We start from the raw sequence: 12,138 nt of genomic DNA, 5'->3' as shown, positions 1-12,138 counted from the left end.
GGGAAGGACCCGGCACCTCGCCAGGTTTGCTTTGGGCTCCTCGGCCTCTGCGGTGCTGGGGCAGGGCTGCAGTGCTGGCAGGGCTGTGGGGCAGGTGATGGAGCTGTGGGGCAGATGATGGAGCTGTGGGGCACAGGACAGGGCTGTGGGGCAGGTGATGGGGCTGTGGGGCACAGGACAGGGCTATGGGGCAGGTGATGGGGCTGTGGGGCAGGTGATGGGGCTGTGGGGCACAGGACAGGGCTATGGGGCAGGTGATGGAGCTGTGGGGCACAGGACGGGGCTGTGGGGCAGGTGATGGGGCTGTGGGGCAGGTGATGGGGCTGTGGGGCAGGTGATGGGCTGTGGGGCAGGTGATGGGGCTGTGGGGCAGGTGATGGGGCTGTGGGGCACAGGACAGGGCTGTGGGGCACAGGACAGGGCTGTGGGGCAGGTGATGGGGCTGTGGGGCAGGTGATGGGGCTGTGGGGCAGGTGATGGGGCTGTGGGGCACAGGACAGGGCTATGGGGCAGGTGATGGGGCTGTGGGGCAGGTGATGGGGCTGTGGGGCAGGTGATGGGGCTATGGGGCAGGTGATGGGGCTGTGGGGCACAGGACAGGGCTGTGGGGCAGGTGATGGGGCTGTGGGGCAGATGATGGGGCTGTGGGGCACAGGACAGGGCTGTGGGGCAGGTGATGGGGCTGTGGGGCACAGGACAGGGCTGTGGGGTAGGTGATGGAGCTGTGGGGCAGGTGATGGGGCTGTGGGGCACAGGACAGGGCTGTGGGGCAGGTGATGGGGCTGTGGGGCAGGTGATGGGGCTGTGGGGCACAGGACAGGGCTATGGGGCAGGTGATGGAGCTGTGGGGCAGGTGATGGGGCTGTGGGGCAGGTGATGGGGCTGTGGGGCAGGTGATGGGGCTGTGGGGCACAGGACAGGGCTGTGGGGCAGGTGATGGGGCTGTGGGGCAGGTGATGGAGCTGTGGGGCAGGTGATGGGGCTGTGGGGCAGATGATGGGGCTGTGGGGCAGGTGATGGAGCTGTGGGGCAGGTGATGGGGCTGTGGGGCAGGTGATGGAGCTGTGGGGCAGGTGATGGGGCTGTGGGGCACAGGACAGGGCTATGGGGCAGGTGATGGGGCTGTGGGGCAGATGATGGGGCTGTGGGGCACAGGACAGGGCTGTGGGGCAGGTGATGGAGCTGTGGGGCAGGTGACAGGGTAGTGGCACAGGGGACAGGTGGCAGGTGACAGGACAGTGGCACAGGTGACAGGACAGTGGCACAGGTGACAGGGGACAGGTGACTGGGCTGCAGGGCTGTAGGGCAGTGGCACAGGTGACAGGGCTGTGGCACAGGTGACAGGTGACAGGGCTGTGGCACAGGGCACAGGCGGTAGGGCTGTGGCACAGGTGACAGGACAGTAGGGCCATGGCACAGGTGACAGGTGACAGGGCTGTGGCACAGGTGACAGTCCTAGTGACACCAGACCGGGCTGTGGCAGTGCCAGTGACACACGGAGCCAGCGAGGTCGGAATCCCATGGCACGCAGAGGGAGAGGGAGCCAAAGCAAACCCGGTGCCCCCCGGCACCCCCGGCATGTGTCATGTGCACCCTGGCATGTGTCATATGCCACCCTGGCACGTGCCATGTGTCCCCTGGCACCCCAGGCCGGGTCCCCCGATGCCAGCCCCTCCTGAGCCGCCCCATCCCGCAGGGAAGTGGGGCAGCATCCGAGCCAGCGGCCGCGTCAGCAGCTACGCCCTCAACATGGAGGTCGGGTCCCGCCTGGCCGGGAAGGACCTGCTGGGGACACAGCACAACGGGACCCCCGGAGAGCCCCCCTTCCTCCGGCAGCACCGAGCCTCGCTCTACATCATCGGGGACAAGTCCCAGCTGAAGGTGACACGGCAGGGACGGAGCTGCAGGGGCTGGAGGTGTCCAGGGAACGGAGCTGGGAAGGTTCTGGAGCCCCAGGAAGAGCTCTGGGAGCTGGGAAGGTTCTGGAGCCCCAGGAAGAGCTCTGGGAGCTGGGAAGGTTCTGGAGCCCCAGGAAGAGCTCTGGGAGCTGGGAAGGTTCTGGAGCCCCAGGAAGAGCTCTGGGAGCTGGGAAGGTTCTGGAGCCCCAGGAAGAGCTCTGGGAGCTGGGAAGGGGCTCAGCCTGGAGCAAAGGGGGATCAGGGGGACCTTGTCTCTGCACAAGTCCCTGGCAGGAGGGGACAGCCGGGGGGTCGGGCTGTGCTGGCAGGAACAGGGACAGGAGGAGAGGGAACGGCCTCAGGATGGGCCAGGACAGGCTCAGGGTGGGCCAGGACAGGCTCAGGATGGGCCAGGACAGGCTCAGGATGGGCCAGGACAGGCTCAGGATGGGCCAGGACAGGCTCAGGATGGGCCAGGACAGGCTCAGGGTGGGCCAGGACAGGCTCAGGATGGGCCAGGACAGGCTCAGGATGGGCCAGGACAGGCTCAGGGTGGGCCAGGACAGGCTCAGGATGCGCCAGGACAGGCTCAGGGTGGGCCAGGACAGGCTCAGGATGGGCCAGGACAGGCTCAGGATGGGCCAGGACAGGCTCAGGGTGGATCAGGACAGGCTCAGGGTGGGCCAGGACAGGCTCAGGGTGGATCAGGACAGGCTCAGGGTGGGCAGCAGCAGGAATTTCCCCATGGAAAGGGGGTCAGGTCCTGGAGGTGTCCAGGGAGGGTTGGATTCCCCATCCCCGAGCTCCCAGGGAGGGTTGGATTCCCCATCCCCGAGCTCCCAGGGAGGTTTCCAGCCCAGGGAGGTTTGGATTCCCCATCCCCGAGCTCCCAGGGAGGTTTCCAGCCCAGGGAGGTTTGGATTCCCCATCCCCGAGCTCCCAGGGAGGTTTCCAGCCCAGCCCATGCTGTGCCCGCAGGGTGTGAAGCCGGACCCGCTGCAGCACTGGGAGCTGGTGCCCATCGAGGTGTTCGACGTGCGCCAGGTCAAGGCCAGCTTCAAGAAGCTGATGAAGGCCTGCGTGCCCGGCTGCCCCTCCAGCGACCCCAGCGTGGCGTACCTGCGCTCCCTGGAGGAGTCAGAGTGGCTGTCCCAGGTCAGAGCCCCTCCCTGGGAAACTCGGCTGGGTGGGAGGGACAGGGAACAGGGATGGGACAGGGGACAGGGACGGGACAGGGATGGGACAGGGATGGGGACAGGGATGGGACAGGGATGAGACAGGGGACAGGGATGGGACAGGGCAGTGCCAGGGTGAGCAGTGGCCTGGGGTCACCTGTCCGAGCGTGGGAGGGGGATGGCTGGCAGTCCCCTGTGCCCTGTCCCTGCTGCCACCACCGTGTCCGAGCATGGGGTGGTGGCCCCGGTGACCCCCGAGCGTGGTGGCCCTGGTGACCCCCGAGCGTGGGGTGGTGGCCCTGGTGACCCCCGAGCATGGTGGCCCTGGTGACCCCTGAGCGTGGGGTGGTGGCCCCGGTGACCCCCGAGCGTGGGGTGGTGGCCCTGGTGACCCCTGAGCGTGGTGGCCCTGGTGACCCCTGAGCGTGGTGGCCCTGGTGACCCCCGAGCGTGGGGTGGTGGCCCTGGTGACCCCTGAGCGTGGTGGCCTCGCTCCAGAGAAGGTCCAACCCCCCCATCCCAGCCCAGGAATTTCCTCTCCCTCCTCACCCCTCCCACCCCGGGCAGATCCACAAGATCCTGCAGATCTCGGTGCTGGTGGTGGAGCTGCTGGACACGGGATCGTCCGTGCTGGTCAGTCTGGAGGACGGCTGGGACATCACCACGCAGGTGAGAGTGTCCCTGGTGTCCCCACAGCCCCCTGTCCCCAAGTCCCTGAGCCCCCTGTCCCTGCAGGTGGTGTCCCTGGTGTCCCCACACCCCCCGTGTCCCCACAGGTGGTGTCCCTGGTGTCCCCACAGGTGGTGTCCCTGGTGTCCTTGGTGTCCCCACAGTCCCCTGTCCCCACAGGTGGTGTCCCTGGTGTCCCTGGTGTCCCCACACCCCCCCTGTCCCCACAGGTGGTGTCCCTGGTGTCCCCTGTCCCCACAGGTGGTGTCCCTGGTGTCCCCTGAGTCCCTGGTGTCCCCACAGGTGGTGTCCCTGGTGTCCCCTGAGTCCCTGGTGTCCCCACAGGTGGTGTCCCTGGTGTCCCTGGTGTCCCCTGAGTCCCTGGTGTCCCCACAGGTGGTGTCCCTGGTGCAGCTCCTGTCTGACCCCTATTACCGGACGCTGGAGGGGTTCCGGCTCTTGGTGGAGAAGGAGTGGTTGTCCTTCGGCCACCGCTTCAGCCACCGCGGCGCCCAGACCCTGGCGGGACAGAGCAGCGGCTTCGCCCCCATCTTCCTCCAGTTCCTGGACTGTGTCCACCAGGTGAGCCCAGCCGGACCTGAGTGACCACTGGGGACACTGAGTGTACCCTGAGTGACCACTGGGGACCCTGAGTGACCACTGGGGACACTGAGTGTACCGTGAGTGACCACTGGGGACCCTGAGTGTACCCTGAGTGACCACTGGGGACACTGAGTGTACCCTGAGTGACCACTGGGGACACTGAGTGTACCCTGAGTGACCACTGGGGACACTGAGGGACCACTGGGACCCTGAGTGACCACTGGGGACACTGAGGGACCACTGGGGACCCTGAGTGACCACTGGGGACACTGAGGGACCACTGGGACCCTGAGTGACCACTGGGGACACTGAGTGACCACTGGGGACACTGAGTGTACCCTGAGTGACCACTGGGACCCTGACTGACCACCGGGGACCCTGAGTGGCCACTGGGGACCCTGAGCACCCACTGGGACCCCTGAATGACCAGTGGGGCCTCCAAGTGACCAGTGGGACCCACAAGTGCCCAGCAAGACCCCCAAGTGACCACTGGGACCCTGAGTGGCCACTGGGAGCCTCCTGGGTCACCGGGAGTGCCCGGCCCGTGGCTCCCGTCCATGCCGGGGCTCTCCCGTCGCTGCTCCCGCAGATCCACCTGCAGTTCCCCATGGAGTTCGAGTTCAGCCTGTACTACCTGAAGTTCCTCAGCTACCACTACATTTCCAACCGCTTCCGGACATTCCTGCTGGACTCGGACTACGAGCGCATCGAGCTGGGTGAGGGCGGCGTGCGGGGCCGGGGCCGGCTCCTGGCCCTGCCCCCCGTGTCACACCCCCTGTCCCCCCTGTCCCCTGTGTCCCCCCAGGGCTCCTGTACGAGGAGAAGGGCGAGAGGAAGGGCCAGCAGGTCACCAAATCCATCTGGGATTACATCGACCGCCTCAACAAGAAATCTCCCGTCTTCTTCAACTACCTGTACGCACCTGAGGACGGGGAGGTGAGAGCTGGGGGCACCTGAGGCTCCGGGAATTCCATTCCAGCCAGCAATTCCCAATTCCCAGCAATTCCCAATTCCCAATTCCCAACATCCAGCCCTGTCCTCTGGCACTGGCAGCCATTCCCTGGCTCCTGGCCCTGCAGCCCTGTCCCAGTCCCTCTGCAGCTCTCCTGGAGCCCCTTCAGGCCCTGCAGGGGCTCTCAGCTCTCCCTGGATCCTTCTCCTCTCCAGGGGAACATTCCCAGCTCTCCTGGAGCCCCTTCAGGCCCTGCAGGGGCTCTCAGCTCTCCCTGGATCCTTCTCCTCTCCAGGGGAACATTCCCAGCTCTCCTGGAGCCCCTTCAGGCCCTGCAGGGGCTCTCAGCTCTCCCTGGATCCTTCTCCTCTCCAGGGGAACATTCCCAGCTCTCCTGGAGCCCCTTCAGGCCCTGCAGGGGCTCTCAGCTCTCCCTGGATCCTTCTCCTCTCCAGGGGAACATTCCCAGCTCTCCTGGAGCCCCTTCAGGCTCTGGAATGTTCTGGAAGCTCTCTCTGGAGCACTCTCCCAGCTCCCTGGGCTCACACCATCCCCTCGGTCCGGCCGGGATTGTCCATCCTGGCCGCGCTGTCCTGGCTGAGCCGCCCCCGTTGGTCCCGCAGGTGCTGAGGCCGTACAGCAACATCTCCAACCTGAAGGTGTGGGATTATTACACGGAGGAGACGCTGGCTGAGGGCCCCTCCTACGACTGGGAGCTGGCGCAGCCGGAGCCGCCGGAGGAGCCGGAGCGCCAGGACACGGCGGCCCCGCAGAGCAAGCGCCGCGTCATCTGGCCCTGCTACGACAACCGCAGCCGCATGGAGCCCGACGCCATCTCCAGACTGCTGGAGGTCAGGAACGGGCTGGAAACGGGGTGGGACTGGGGTGGGACTGGGGTGGGACTGGGGTGGGACTGGGGGTGGAACTGGGGATGGAACTGGGGTGGAACTGGGGATGGAACTGGGGTGGAACTGGGATGGAACCAGGGTAGAACCAGGGATGGAACCGGGGATGGGACCAGAGTGGAACCAGGGTGGAACTGGGCTGGAACCGGGATTGGAACCAGGGATGGGACCGGGGATGGCACCAGGGGGCACTGGGATGGCACCCAGCAGAGCCCCCAGTCAGGACAGTGACCCCAGGACAGGGATGGTGGCCCCAGGACAGGGACGGTGGCCCCAGGACAGGGATGGTGGCCCCAGGACAGGGACGGTGGCCCCAGAGGCTTTGTCCCCTCCGGGGCTGATGCCGGAATCCTCCCCACAGGAGCTGCACAACCTGGAGATGGAGCTGGGGCAGGTCCCGGAGCGCTGGAAGGACACCTGGGACAAGGTGAAAGCGTCCCAGCGCACGGAGGGGCGGCAGGAGGGCAGCAGGGTAGGTGACAGGGGGTGACAGGGGTGACAGGAGTGACAGGGGGTGACAGGAGTGACAGGGGGTGACAGGGGGTGACAGGAGTGACAGGGGTGACAGGAGTGACAGGGGTGACAGGGGTGACAGAGGTGTGACAGGAGTGACAGGGTGTGACAGGAGTGACAGGGTGTGACAGGGTGTGACAGGCTAGTGCTGGTTCTGGTTCTGCTGCTGGTTCTGCTGGTGGTTGTGGTTGTAGTTCTGGTGCTGGTTCTGATGGTGGTTGTGCTGCTGGTTGTGGTGCTGGTTCTGCTGGTGGTGCTGGTTGTGCTGCTGGTTCTGGTGCTGGTTCTGATTCTGGTTCTGCTGTAGGTGCTGGTTCTGCTGGTGGTTTTGCTGGTGGTTGTGGTTCTGGTTCTGGTTCTGCTGTTGGTTCTGGTTCTGGTGCTGTTTGTGGTGCTGGTTCTGCTGTTGGTGCTGGTTCTGCTGGTTCTGCTGCTGGTGCTGGTTCTGCTGGTGGTTGTGGTTGTGGTTGTGGTTCTGGTGCTGGTTCTGCTGTTGGTTCTGGTTCTGTTTGTGGTGTGGGTGCCCAGCCCCAGCCGTGTCCCCTGTCCCCGTGTCCCTGTGTCCCCTGTCCCCTGTCCCCCTGTCCCCCTGTCCCCTGTCCCCTGTCCCCTGTCCCCGTGTCCCTGTGTCCCCTGTCCCCTGTCCCCGTGTCCCCTGTCCCCTGTCCCCTGTCCCCGTGTCCCCTGTCCCCGTGTCCCCTGTCCCCGTGTCCCCGTGTCCCTGTGTCCCCTGTCCCCGTGTCCCCGTGTCCCCTATCCCCGTGTCCCCATGTCCCCGCTGACGCCGTCACCGTCCCGCAGACCCCCAGCTCGCTGCTGATGTCGTCGGGGCTGTCGCACCAGCGGCGCTCGCTGGGCGCGTACCTGCAGGAGAGCGGGGTGGGCTCCACGCTCAACCTCAGCCTGGACAGCGACACCAGCAGCACCTCCACCCCCTCCAGCGCCAGGGCCGGCGGCCGCCGCAGCACCTCCACCCTCTACAGCCAGTTCCAGATGTCCGAGAGCGAGAACAGGCAGGGAACGGGACGGGAACGGGGTGGGAATGGGGTGGGGATGGGAACGGGAATGGGGATGGGATGGGATGGGATGGGATGGGATGGGATGGGATGGGATGGGATGGGATGGGATGGGATGGGATGGGATGGGATGGGATGGGGATAGGAATGGGATGGGATGGGATGGGGATAGGAATGGGATGGGATGGGATGGGATGGGATGGGATGGGATGGGATGGGATGGGATGGGATGGGATGGGATGGGATGGGATGGGATGGGATGGGGATAGGAATGGGATGGGATGGGATGGGCTGGGAACGGGGTGGGAACGGGAACGGGCTGGGAATGGGATGGGAATGGGCTGGGATTGCACTGGGAATGCACTGAGAATGGGCTGGGAATGGCAGGAGGGGGAGGGGGATCCCTCCTGGGGACCAGGACATGGATCCCGGTGGGTTCCCATCCCTGACCCCGCTGTTCCTGGCTCCTTCCTGCCCCACAGGTCTTATGAGGGGTCTCTGTACAAGAAAGGCGCCTTCATGAAACCCTGGAAGTCTCGGTGGTTTGTGCTGGATAAAACCAAACATCAGGTACCGGGTGGGGCCCGGGGTCTGTCCTGTCCCTCCATCCCATCAGTCCCATCCCATTGATCCCATTGATCCCATTGATCCCACTGATCCCATTGATCCCATTGATCCCATCCCATCCCATTCCATCCCACCAATCCCATCAATCCCATCAATCCCATCCCATCCCACGGATCCCATGGATCCCATCCCATCCCATTCCATCCCATCAATCCCATCCCACGGATCCCATCCCATTCCATGGATCCCATCCCATCCCATCAATCCCACCCCACGGATCCCATGGATCCCATCCCATCCCATCAATCCCACCCCATGGATCCCATGGATCCCATGGATCCCGTCCCTGAGCGCGGCTCTCCGCAGCTGCGGTACTACGACAGCCGGATGGACACGGAGTGCAAGGGGGTCATTGACCTGGCCGAGGTGGAGTCCATCACCCCGGGGACCCCCACCATGGGAGCCCCCAAGACGGTGGACGAGAAGGCTTTCTTCGACGTGAGTGTCCCCGGGGTTGGGCTCTGGGTGGCTCTGGAGCTCTGCCCCCTCCGCAGCGCCCTCAGCCCCTCCTGTCTCCGCCCGCAGCTGAAGACGACGAAACGAGTTTACAATTTCTGCGCCCAGGACGTGCAGCTGGCCCAGCAATGGATCGATCGCATCCAGAGCTGCCTGTCGGACGCGTGAGCCCGGCTCAGCGGAGCCGCAATTCCAGGCACGGCTGCCGGGCCCGCAGCGGGAGCAGAGGCAGCGCCGGGCTCTGGGCCGAGCCCGGGACTGAGGGAGAGGAGGAGCGGCCCTTCCTCGCACCCCGCGGGCAGCACGGGCGTGTCCGGGCTGGGTGGCACAGGGAGGGATCCCTCGCGTTGGAGCGGGCGGGGCTCCCGACCCGCCCCCGGCCCCGTCTGAGCCGTGTCGTGACCCCGAGTCCTCCGTGTGCTCCAGCCCCGCTCCGGCTCCAGGGCCGGGGTCCCCCCACACCCCCACCCCGCACTGCTGGGAGAGGCAGAGCTGCCCCCTCGTCCTGCCCCTCGTCCTGTCCTGCCCCCCTCGCGTGTCTGCCCGAGCTCCCCGGAACCTGCCCGGCCCCTCCCGGCCTGGGAGCGAGTCCTGGGCTCCCCTCCCGTCCTGCCGGAGCCGGGACCTGGAGCCCAGGGGATGGCACAGGGGACAGAGCCCTGGAGCCCAGGGGATGGCACAGGGGACAGAGCCCTGGAGCCCAGGGGATGGCAGAGGGGACAGAGCCCTGGAGCCCAGGGGATGGCAGAGGGGACAGAGCCCTGGAGCCCAGGGGATGGCAGAGGGGACAGAGCCCTGGAGCCCAGGGGATGGCACAGGGGACAGAGCCCTGGAGCCCAGGGGATGGCACAGGGGACAGCGTGGAGCACCGGGGCCATCCCGCATCGTGTCCCACCCTGGAGCTGCTCCCAGCTGTGTGCAGGAACGGGAATACCGGGAATACCGGGAATACCGGGAATACCGGGAATACTGGGAATACCGGGAATGCTGGGAATACTGGGAATGCCGGGGCGCTGCAGGCGCTGGCTCCGTGTCCCCGGGGGGGGACGTGGCCGTGGCTGCTCCCAGCGGGCAGGAGGCTCCTCGGGCTGTGGCCAGGGGTCCCTGTCCCGCTGGGGTCCCTGTCCTGCTGGGGTCCCTGTCCCGCTGGGGTCCCTGTCCCGATGGGGTCCCTATGCTGGGGTCCCTGTCCCGCTGGGGTCCCTGTCCCGCTGGGGTCCCTGTGCTGGGGTCCCTGTCCCGCTGGGGTCCCTGTCCTGCTGGGACAGTCTCTACCTCCAGGCTGCCCGTCCCGGGGGCACAATTCCTGCGGGAGGTGCCAAATGCTGCGCCTGGGTGCCCCTCTGTCCCCTCCCGGGGGGTGGGGACCAGCCCAGCCCCGGGATGAGGGTCCCCTCTGGCTGCAGCCACACGGGGCTGGGACAGGGATGGGACAGTGGCCCTGCGGGTGCCACCCGGTGTCTGCAGGGTCTCCTTTGCACAGGTCACACCCCCCACCCCCCCCCAGGGCTCTTCTCCCTCCCGACTCCTCCCCCCGGGTGCCCCCTTCGTGCTCTGCCTGTGCCCAGCCCGGGGGGATCCAGGGGAGTGGCTCCTGTCCTCGTCCTTGTCCCCATCCCTGTCCCAACCCCACTGTCCCCATCCCTGTCCTCATCCCTGTCCCAGTCCCATCCCTGTCCCTGTTCCCATCCCTGTCCTTGTCCCTGTCCCTATCCCTATCCCTGTCCTTGTCCCCATCCCTGTCCCCTGTCCCCATCCCTGTCCCCTGTCCCTGTCCCATCCCCGCTGTCCCATCCCCGCTGTCCCCATCCCTGTCCCCTGTCCCTGTCCCATCCCCGCTGTCCCCCCGCTGCTGCCCCCCCTCATTTCCGGGGGTCTCTCGGTACAGCCCCGGCTCCTGCAGCCTCCCCTGTCCCGCAGCGCTGTGAGCCGGGGGTTGGGCGTGGGGGGACCCCCGAGGGGTCACTCGGCCCCAGCAGCGCCAGGACCGACCCCCCCGGCCCCCCCAGCCGTGTTGTTTTTAAAGTCCAGCGTTTTATTTCAGAGCTCTTTGTACAGTCCCGTTGCTCTGCTCCATCCCGGCTGTGCAGGTGTAACACGGAGGTTTTGTAACTCACCCAGCAGTTGTAGATTATTGAAGTTTCTGTACATTGTGTCAAACATGCAGAGTCCTTGTATTGTATTTGTGCCTAGAGGAAAAGGTTATTCTATAAAGAGAAAACTAACGGAATTTAATAAAAAAATTAATATGAGAGACGCTCCTTCAGCCTCGCTGAGCGCCGGGAAAGGCGGCAGAGCCCGGGGACACGGCCCAGCCTCGGCTCCCGCTGAGCCACGGGGGGATCCCGGGGGATCCCGGGGGGATCCTGGCACAGATCCCTGAGCAGGATCCGCTCCGTCCCAGCCGCTGCTGCTCGGGGCTGTCACCACCCCAAGCTGGCAGGAGGGGACAACCGGGGGGACTTGGGATCCCAGGGAACGGGGACAGGAGGAGAGAGAACGGCCTCAGGATGGGCCAGGACAGGCTCAGGATGGGCCAGGACAGGCTCAGGGTGGGCCAGGACAGGCTCAGGATGGATCAGGACAGGCTCAGGGTGGGCCAGGACAGGCTCAGGATGGGCCAGGACAGGCTCAGGATGGGCCAGGACAGGCTCAGATGGGCCAGGACAGGCTCAGGATGGGCCAGGTCAGGCTCAGGATGGGCCAGGACAGGCTCAGGATGGGCCAGGACAGGCTCAGGATGGGCCAGGACAGGCTCAGGATGGGCCAGGACAGGCTCAGGGTGGATCAGGACAGGCTCAGGATGGGCCAGGACAGGCTCAGGGTGGATCAGGACAGGCTCAGGATGGGCCAGGACAGGCTCAGGCTGGGCCAGGACAGGCTCAGGGTGGGCCAGGACAGGCTCAGGATGGGCCAGGACAGGCTCAGGATGGGCCAGGACAGGCTCAGGATGGATCAGGACAGGCTCAGGGTGGGCCAGGACAGGCTCAGGATGGGCCAGGACAGGCTCAGGGTGGGCCAGGACAGGCTCAGGATGGGCAGCAGCAGGAATTTCCCCATGGAAAGGGGGTCAGGCCCTGCAAGTGCCCAGGGAGGTTTACAGTGCCCATCCCTGGAGGTGTCCAGGGAATTCCTGGAGGTGGCACTCAGGGGACAAGGTGGGCATCGGGCACAGCTGGGACTCCATGGGCTGGGAGGGCTTTTCCAGCCCCAGGGATTTTGGGATTCCATCGAGGTCCAGCTCCGCCCATCCCGAAGCCCCTCGGGACCCTCAGCGTGTCCTGCAGGACGGAGGAACCCAGCACTGGCACGTGAATTTTGAGC

General features: G+C 66.0%; 1 protein-coding gene across 2 annotated transcripts in view; it reads left to right on the top strand.

Annotated features, from left to right (window-relative positions):
* Positions 1–10,008, top strand: part of LOC131573845 (myotubularin-related protein 5-like) — a 105,871-nt gene extending 95,863 nt beyond the window's left edge. For both annotated transcript variants that reach the window (XM_058828132.1, XM_058828131.1), the window contains 12 exons: positions 1,697–1,881; positions 2,877–3,053; positions 3,641–3,742; positions 4,139–4,324; positions 4,935–5,061; positions 5,151–5,281; positions 5,921–6,148; positions 6,564–6,674; positions 7,517–7,728; positions 8,214–8,301; positions 8,665–8,796; positions 8,884–10,008. In XM_058828132.1, the coding sequence (XP_058684115.1) occupies positions 1,697–1,881; positions 2,877–3,053; positions 3,641–3,742; positions 4,139–4,324; positions 4,935–5,061; positions 5,151–5,281; positions 5,921–6,148; positions 6,564–6,674; positions 7,517–7,728; positions 8,214–8,301; positions 8,665–8,796; positions 8,884–8,982 (1,778 nt within the window). In that variant the 3' untranslated portion in view covers positions 8,983–10,008. The remainder of the gene's footprint in view (positions 1–1,696; positions 1,882–2,876; positions 3,054–3,640; positions 3,743–4,138; positions 4,325–4,934; positions 5,062–5,150; positions 5,282–5,920; positions 6,149–6,563; positions 6,675–7,516; positions 7,729–8,213; positions 8,302–8,664; positions 8,797–8,883) is intronic.
* The last annotated feature ends 2,130 nt before the right edge of the window (positions 10,009–12,138 follow it).

Source organism: Poecile atricapillus, chromosome Z (genome assembly GCF_030490865.1).
Source record: "Poecile atricapillus isolate bPoeAtr1 chromosome Z, bPoeAtr1.hap1, whole genome shotgun sequence".
Lineage (NCBI taxonomy): Eukaryota > Metazoa > Chordata > Aves > Passeriformes > Paridae > Poecile > Poecile atricapillus.
Note: the sequence above shows the minus strand (reverse complement) of the source record. Positions and strands in the feature narration are given on the sequence as shown.